The sequence below is a fragment of the Charadrius vociferus genome, unplaced genomic scaffold, assembly GCF_000708025.1.
Source record: "Charadrius vociferus isolate BGI_N301 unplaced genomic scaffold, ASM70802v2 scaffold365, whole genome shotgun sequence".
In the NCBI taxonomy this organism is placed as follows: Eukaryota; Metazoa; Chordata; class Aves; order Charadriiformes; family Charadriidae; genus Charadrius; species Charadrius vociferus.
This window is the reverse complement of record NW_009648559.1, coordinates 703112-712493: the sequence shown is the minus strand read 5'-3', so window position 1 is coordinate 712493 and position 9382 is coordinate 703112. Positions and strand designations below refer to the sequence as shown.

The following is a 9382-nucleotide window of genomic DNA, read 5'->3' as shown; positions in this document are numbered from 1 at the left end:
AAAACATCTGCGTTAGTTGAATGTACATAAACTTTGCAGTGCAAAACAGACAACGTGGAAGCCCAAAGAACAGTGACGGACCTCTGAGAATCAGTTAGGCAGGAATTTGGACAAATAAAAGATAGTACAAGTGGAAACCCACGTTCAGCCATGTGCAGAGACCGTGGGATGTATATGACAACGCTGAATTCAGATTTGGGGTTCTCATAACAGAGGAATACTGACAAAAAGCAAAGCAAATGCAAAGACAAGTCACTAAATGACTGCAGGAGTTAGAAAAGTAGTAATAAAAACCAACATTCAGTTCATAGGGAAAAGGTTAAAAGTACCAGTTTGTTGAAGTAAATGGGTAGCTACAAGGGGTGATGAGGGGAAGCAACATCGTAAGCTGAAGTTCTTAGAGCAACAAAAAGGTCGATGTGGGTATCAAAAACCATTGTCTAATTAACTAAAAACTTCCCAAGTCACTACACAGACAGCCTCACACTTTCAAAGGTTATCTTGAACACCTATGCCATAGACATCAGCTTTGTGTCCACAGGGCTATAGTCTCAGGAAGAACACATGTAGAAATGGAAGAAAATTCACTACAGATTTATGAAGGTGCAAAATAAATTTAAAAAAAAAAACAGAGAGACATGTATCTGAACATTTATTTAACATACAGGAGGGAAGCGGCAAGCTTGGGGTGATGATTAGGCAAATCCTGCCAATTTTGGCTGGAATAGTCACCAAGAGAACAGCTGGGAGCCCTGTCATTCATGGCATTTAAAACTCACAACCGGACAACACAGATGCACGATCCAAATTCTAAGGATCCAGATGATGTGTCCTCATTTCCCCCCACTGTAAGTGAAAAATACCAGTTTTTCCTCCTTTTACAGTAATAGGGCCAAGTCAATAATCAAAGACAACAGACCCCCTTGCTGTGCTGACAACAACTACAGGCCTGTTATAAGGACTCATACCAACTATGTTCAAACATTTCTTCTTGGCAATGAATCATGATTTTTTCGTTACTTAAAACCAGCTGAACACCATTTAAAAGTAATCTCTTTTACATTTGATTTACATACCACGCTTCATGGAAATATAGCTTTGTACTTTAGGAGAGTCTTCCTTGAAAGGAAGGAATTAAGTAATCAAATTCAAGTTACTCTATCAAGTAATCTGTACTTTACACTTTCCTTGTGTATGAAAATTATGCGCAAAATAAGATTCAAAAATTCAGCAAGCTCTAATCCATGCATCCTTTATTCCATTACAATCACTGTGTTGCATTCTAGCAACAGGACACCAACTGCAATCAATCCCGATCAATTTATACAACAATCTGAGGCTTACAGTACATTTAAGGCCTTTAAATTTGGAAAAATTAGACCTATGCTAGTAGTGTAACAATTTTTAAGTGTCTTGCATTTCTGATGCATAATCTGTGCGATTCCAGTGTCAAAGAATCAAATTACTTCTAAACTAAAAAGATCAGCTCAATGAAAATTTAGTTACATAAATTCATCAAAACATAAATGTGTAAATTTTTTTTTGTCCTGGAAACTTTATAAAACTTTAATAGCAAAATAATATAGGGATAAAAACATATTTTAACAAAATGTATTCAATCATATACAAACCAGAATTTTGCAGTTTTATTGTAACTAGACTTAAATTAAAACTACCAATTAAGAATCTATGCACAATGTAAATTCAAATATGTACAGTACTTTTAAAAAGTCTACAGGAATGCTTTACAGAAGGAAATGTCTGTTATGGCTATTATTCAGACCATCTGAATATTAAAATGAGTTTTCTAGTAGTAAATTTACACATTTATTTTTAAACAAAAGCAATTTTGTCCCTAGTTCCTTTAAGAATATTCCAGTTATGTTTATACAGGTAATGGAGAGGTCGTTACAGAGTTTAGCCCCATATAGTAGTTTATTTTCAGGAAAAAGTATATTTAAATAATTTACTCGGGAAGATCAGTAAGTTAACAAAAGAACACTAGGAGGGAGGAGGGGGAACTTCATCACAATAACTTTCCAGTTACAATACCACAGCTAGAAACTTTACAGAGGAAGTACTCCCTTAGATTGAACCCATGACTGATTGTTCAGAACAAGCTGTAGCTCGTAACAGTTGTGTTCTCCACACTGAGAACACCGGAAAAAAAAGTCTTTGTAGAACAGAATTATAAACGATCTGAAGCGAGACAGAGAAAACTGATCTTCGATTAATACAGCACTAGGTAAAAAGTGTCCCCATAAGCAGCTAGTATTCCCACTTCCTCCAGGGCAACGAAGCTAAAAATTGTTGGAATTACAGTAGTTGACCATATTTGTGTGCATTAGTAGAATAATTTCCAGATATAAAAGACAAATTTCATCAGATGTTTGATTAGAACACCCTGAAGACAGGGTATTTCTTCATAGTATAAAGCTATTACAGCTATCCAGTTAAAGCATGTGCAAAACCAGGTAATTTCTTCCGTTCACAGTAACTGAGGTAAAATCAGGTAGGCTTCTTCAGGAGTTGGGAAGTTCATGAGATATGAACTGTTTTAGTCTCTCTAAGTACTGTGCATAAAGCTCTATGTCATTATGCCCAGCCCCTTCCACCCAGAGGGGCTCTACCGCTCGCGGACACCGCTCGTACATGGCCAGGCCGTGGGAGAAGTCGATCACCTCATCTTCGGTACCGTGGATCACCAACACAGGAGAGGTTACTTTAGATATCTTGTCAATGCTGGGGGACGGAAAAGAAAAACATAGCTCAGTTTGGGGTTTTAACTTTCATACCGTTAGAGGAAGCAAGCTTAACTATTGACACATGATCCAGTTACCACTGCACGTTTTTAAATGGCTGCAAAATGTTGGATTTGTGCCCAGGAGACGTGGAACAAGGCTGACTCCCCAAACGCACGTGTAAACAGGAGCCTGCGCTGCTATCACCATCATCCCACCAGTTCTAATGACAAGAAGCTCAAATGGGCAGCACACAAATAATGCTTGGCACCCCCCCTCCACCCCCAAAAACACTGTGTATATTGATCACAACCACCATTGAGAGGTAAAAAAAAACCCAAAAAACATTCCACATGATGTGCTGCCAGCGTGGACTCTTCACATTACATATTATCACCTTCCAGTTTAACAGATTAGGAACTAATTAACTACATTCCAGTTACAAGACTCTCGCAAAGGAAAAAAAAAAAAAAAAAGCCTCAGCTCATGAGGTTTGAACCTGCCTTTAAACCCCCAAATTAAAGCAGATTCAGCTAAAGAAAAACAATCTGTTCTTTGTCCTGATTATGTTCCAATGGCAAGAAAGAAAACTGTGGGAGAATAGCATTACACAAGGATATTTAACTCCAAACCAAACCAAACACAGGATTTTATGTCACGCAACTAACTTCTTCTGCAAAGAGGCCTCAAAGTAATTTTTTTTTTTCCCTTTAGTTCCAGCTCCCCTTGGCAGAGCAGCAGAGCTAGTGACCACCTCTCACAGGAGAACGGGTGCAGAGGAAAGGGAAGAGCGACAAAGGCACCTTCACACCCATGAGTTCAGGCCAGAAAACCCCAGTTAGGAAGCATGCGGGTGGCGCACGAACTTCAAAGTGGTAACCAGCAGCTTTCTCCGACTGCCTTCACACAGGCACTGACTTTTATTTCCAGAGAGCCATTTCACATTGGTAGTTACTGGTAATCCCAAATAAGTATCAGGCACAGAGTGTTAATGAACTCTCAGTTTCCTACCAGCTCCGCTTACATCAACAAATGGAGGAATTGGCTCAGGACATTATGCAGAGTATGGGATAAAGTCGGTGGAAAAAATAATATCAGTAATATTCGATTTGACAGAGGACAAGTCTATTTCTTTACACTATCTAATAAAAGGTGCCTGGATTTTCCTGCTTCTGAAGAGCAAGAAAGCAGGCGATTTTGGTAAGACTAGAGATTTTACAAAGTGATCAAGACTGCTTAAAATGATTAAAAAACACGGATGCCAACATACACTGACTTAAAAACAGGTTTAAAGAAGCTTTATGAAAATATAAAGTTAATTAAAAATTAAGATGTAGACTGAAGCACTAAACCTCACGCATATAAATCTCAGCATTTAGTATTCTAGACAACCGCCATTGATATTCCAGTAAACAGCTGAGTATAAACACATTTCTGTCTCTGTCTCAATACTTCTCCAAAAAAAACAGCTTCATGTCATTTAAAGAGGAAAAGTGTTATTTAAAATTAAAATGCAACCTATTTCACTTTTCCTGTCTGGAATTGAGTTGTGTGCAACTACGCTGAATACACAAAAATATCCCAAGAACACAAAAGAGACATCAGAATAATGCAGATCCCCCCTCCCCCCCCTTATTTTCATCCCAAAATTACTATCATAGCCACGTGTAAGTACTTTATAATCAACAAGCTGTATAAACTGAAGTCTTAAGCCCATGATGGGTCTGTCTCCAAGTTCCACAATGTGACAGACCTGTCAGCTACACACAGCTAGAGATGTTTATATATAAATTTAAGTGGCTAGATACTAAGTTCTCATTTATTGTAGGAAACGAGGAAACCCCCTTCACTTCAGTATTCAGATAATGAAACTATTTTTTTCACATATATTCACAGACTATTAAGCTAGATAATATTTGTATTTTGCAGAAAATTGGAAAGCATCCCATTGCCAACTCAGCGACTCATAAGGCAGTATTTAAACTGCACATTAGATTTACTTAGTATTCTCAGCCATACTGCTCTGCAGCTAGCAAAATCTACAGAGACCAAATTCTCGTGGAGTCCCAACATAAAATGCACATAATAGCAATTCACTGTAGGTGCACACAGAACTATTTGTTTCCCGCTGTGAAGACAGACAGTTGAGCTGCACACATTCAGAAAAGTACACTGCTGTTTGTTTTCACTGCTTACAGCGTAAGTGAAGTCAGACTGACAGCAGTGAACAGCTCAGTAGGGTAAGAACAAAATACTCAAGTGCTACAGTACATCTGTTGTCACTGTTTCCCCCCTCCCATTTTTTCTTTTTTAAACTGTTATTTGATTTGGCTGATATCAGCTAATCACTGTTACTTTTATAATCAAAGCTATTTTTAAGGCTTTGGGTTTTTTTCCTTCTAGCAGAAGCATTTGTAAATATTGGATTTCAGGTTTAAGGACGATGTGCGTTTCAAATTCTGACTGCACCTTCAATAATTTTACTACTTATTTAATTAACTTATTTGGAAGAATTCTAAACACAGGGACTAGATATAGTGACCAAGAGACCGAGTAATAATGGCTCTCGGAGTACCTATTCCAGCTGTTTTGGCATACAGATTTGTATCCACAGCCTCCCCCACCTTCTAATTTTAATCTGTTGTAACTAAAATAAAACAAACAACAAATGCTATGAATATCCCCCACTACATTTATTGCAAACATGACCTTCTGAAGCAAAGCCAAGCTTTGCACAAGACTTCAGAGAGTCTCTGCTTTGTCTTCTCCCTTCCATGGACCACTTACCTTTTTATCTGTGCCTCCCCTCATTGCCCCAATCTATATACGCTGCTACAAGGATACTGGCTTCCCCTCTCACATTCTCCCACAATTTAAACTGGGTCAAATGAGAAGTTTTAGAAGATTCCTAGAACATCTGCTATTCCCAGGACCTCTACTATTCCCAAATATTTGGATACTCTAATTTAGGTCTGTTGCAATGGCTTTTCAAATGAAACACTAAGCTCTAAAGGCAACTGTTTTACCTTCAAACCAGCTGTATACAGATTTCTGTATGTAAAATATTCTAGAGCTTCTTAAAATTAGCTCAAAGTCTTCCAGAAGAGGGACTACAACTTACTTTATTTTGGTCACAGACTTTAGGATCTTACACGATCTCCATCAGGGGGGAACAAATACGAGTTTCAGTATCTTTAGTCATTTTATATGGACAGCATACCAAAGATGCAGAAGTGTTTTTAATTACAGGGACCAAAGGCCAAGAATCAGTAAAAGCATTCCCTTGAGATTACACATGAAATACAGAACCAAGCTGAAAACTGAATGACACCAGTCTAACACTTTAGCCTCTGACTCTCTCGTCTTCTCCCTTTAAAAGCAGCAATTATTTATACCTTTTTCTCTGCTGATCTGGTCAAACTATAGCAATATTTTAACAAGCAGCTTGAAAATAGCACATGCATTTCATGATATCATATCACCTTCTAAATCAAAGCTGACGGAGATGTTGAAGAGTGAACAATTACTAATTTGTTAGTCATTAGCCTGAAGGACTGAGTGTATTAGCAGTTGTTAAGCTACTACTCCAAATATGACAGTATAGAAATACTGATATTAACAACCAATAACAGAAAAAACAGGAGAAAAATTAGCTGTAAACACTAAGACTTTATTTGTTCGTTGAGCTGACTCTCATGTCAGTTTGAGACTGGCATCAGCCTGTTTCTTACACAGTGAATCTCTGCTTGGATTTAGAAGGTGTGCATACCTGCAGTTTAAAATGCAGGTGACAATTCAATAAAGTTCCCTGGAAAGTTACACAACTAGTGCCTTTTAAACACTTACAGAGCATATTGAGCATAGAACAACCCTCTTTGCAGTGTTTATACGTACCTTGGAAAAGCATCAAAGCAATAGGTTTTCCTAGTGTCAGGAAAAGCTACCCGTAATCCAGACATCAAGGGAGAATGAAGGATTACTGCCGCACACTCGTACCGAGATGCCAGATCTACCGTAGGGACAGTACCAATACTCTGACCATACAGAATAATGTTCTCAGGACTAACACCATACCTGTAGAGAAAAGAAACATCCCTTTAAAAGAAATCCCAAACCAACATACTTCACATCACAAAAGCAAAAAACAAACAAACAAAAAAAACCCAAAAGAAAAGGACGGAAGGATAAAAACCAAAGCATCCCTCCTACCCATTGTAGCTCCTTAAAATCTACTCCTAGGAAACATAAATTTACAAGTCTAAACTTTAGAACAGTCCAGTAAAGTAAATAATCAAACTACTACACAGGCTGAAGAGAGCTATCCTCAAAGAAGGAATGTCAGTTTCTTCGTTAATCTTCACCATCTTCATGAACACTTCTTACCTTTCGTGCCACAGCACAGAAAATTGTAAATGTGACTTTCCCCCCTATCCAGAGTCACTCTCAGGAATTTCAATTAGATATTCCGGAGGCTAACAGCCTTTCCACCATTAAACAAGACAGTTACTTCTCTGCCCACCTTTCTTTCCACACAGCTGAAACAAAGAGACCAAACTGCCTTGTTAGCATAGCCAAAAACATCAAAGAGGATAAAAATTTGAGAGGATAATTCTATTCATTTTTCCCAATTCCTGATCAATGTAAATTATTCCTAATTTTTCTTTTCCACTTTAAAATATGTCAAGCTTATTTTGTAACTATAAAGACACATCACTCCATAACATTCAGGGTTCACAGGGCCCAATATTCCCATCCAGTCTATAACTGTCCTAGCTTGTGTGCTGTTTCACAGCTGCAAAAAAGTTGAGGATGATACTAATTCAGTTTTTACTTAAAGTATGCAAAATATTACAGAATTTGGAAGGGGCGCAGGAGGAGGTGACAGTGGTTAGGCAGAAGTGAAGAGTACAATAGTATTTGGTCACCACAACTTGCTAGCAAAGCTCCAAATCAAAGCTGTAACTCAGTTAATTATAAAATATTTACCCAGAAGATTTCTATGTGTAACACTACTTCCCATTGCAAGCTGTATAAAGAATAATCAAGCACAGAAGAGAACACAACTCTAGTAGAAAATAATTTGTGCAGAACACGTCTTTTTGCCCGTCTACATCGTCTACAGTCCTGCTGTGACTGCTATGACAATGAAAATCAAAACCTACAGTTTAGGCTATGCCCAACGTGCACCTGCAAGGTTTCAACTTCCTCGCCAAGCTGACAGCGAGGTGTACGGCAGACCTGGATAGCACTTGACTTTCCAGCAGCTAAATGACTGGGTATGGGCAAAAGAGAGAAAATTACAATGGAAGAACAATCAATTAATAATTAAAGTTATAATAGAAGAATAATTCAGTACTAATCATGCAAGTACAGGCTGTCAAGATTGCCTGGTTTTACGATGAAGTAAAACTAGAGACTGGATTATAGCCTCTGTGAAACTGGAATTTTCTTAATATTTCTATACTGCTGAGCATAAGGGTGCTTTTGGCATCTACTGTAATATGAATAAGCAACTGTATAAAAATATCTCCCTCGAGGAAAATTTTATCCTCTTGGTAACCAAGCAGCGGCTCACGTTGGTGGTCTATCACCACCACGGCCTGATGTTTTTAAAGAGATGTTGTGAAGCTCTTTTAGGAGAATTTTTTATCCCTTACTGTTAGAAATAGTTCAGCACACAGTAGAGCCTAGTTGATTTTGGTATGCATTAACAGGATCTCAGAGCAAAGCCTTGTCCTCACAGACTTCATTCCAGCTGTTGGGTGGGAAGCGCTGGAGGTATGTACCTTTGAAGGCAGCACATGCATCCAAACTGCTGCTCTACCAGCTGTTGCATCGTATTAAAGACAGGCAGAAATGCAGTAACATTGGGGAATACAAGAAACCAGGACTGGAACAAGATCCGCTACGTGGCACTTAAGCAGGGATGGAATGATTTTAATGCTGGTAGGTTTTGCAATGCCATCCTGAACTCCAGTATCAAGATAAACGTAAAGTCCCCTTTCTAAAAGGTTTACAATCTAAGCAGAATACAGAAACAGATGTCTGAATCAGAATCACAGGACACCACAGGGTAGCAAAAGAATTCCTTCAACACATACAATTGCAGTATGGCAATTTTCTTCAACATTTATCTGCTTTGCATTCATGCCTTTTGATGTTATTTTGTTTCTGAAAACAGCTCATACTATAAGTGAAGCACCTTGCTGTGGTGGCAATAGATATTCTAGAAAAAAAAAAAAAATCAATTTCATAGTATACCAGTTAAAGTCAGATACAGTCTATAGCATGATTAAAAGCCAGAACGCTCTAAAGGAGCCCTTTGTCACTAAATAAATGCTACATCTATCAGTACCTAACTCCAGAAACGCAACGTGAAAATTTTGGGAAAAAAAATATTTTAAAAAAGTATTACGACACTCAGTTAGTGCACTTGCAGCCTGTCACTAGGTCAAATGTCTTTTCTACTTTATGCCCCTACTGACAAACAACTCGAAGAATCTCCGGGACCCTTTTAGTTAGGGGGAGTCCAACTTTCCAAGACAGAAAAGTTACTGTAACAGAATTATCTTTTTAAGCCCTTTAACATTAGGCCATCAGTCTGAAGGTGAGACATCAAGCTTACTGCAAACATCAGCAGG

The 9382-nt window shown here is 38.2% G+C and overlaps 1 protein-coding gene across 1 annotated transcript in view; it reads right to left on the bottom strand.

Annotated features, from left to right (window-relative positions):
- Positions 1-1230: 1230 nt before the first annotated feature.
- The window catches only part of ABHD17C (abhydrolase domain containing 17C), a 29919-nt gene continuing 21767 nt past the window's right edge, over positions 1231-9382 (bottom strand). The window contains exons 2-3 of the mRNA XM_009886105.1: positions 6636-6815; positions 1231-2742 (exon numbers count right to left, since the gene is read on the bottom strand). Coding sequence (XP_009884407.1) covers positions 2523-2742; positions 6636-6815 — 400 coding nt within the window. The 3' untranslated portion in view covers positions 1231-2522. The remainder of the gene's footprint in view (positions 2743-6635; positions 6816-9382) is intronic.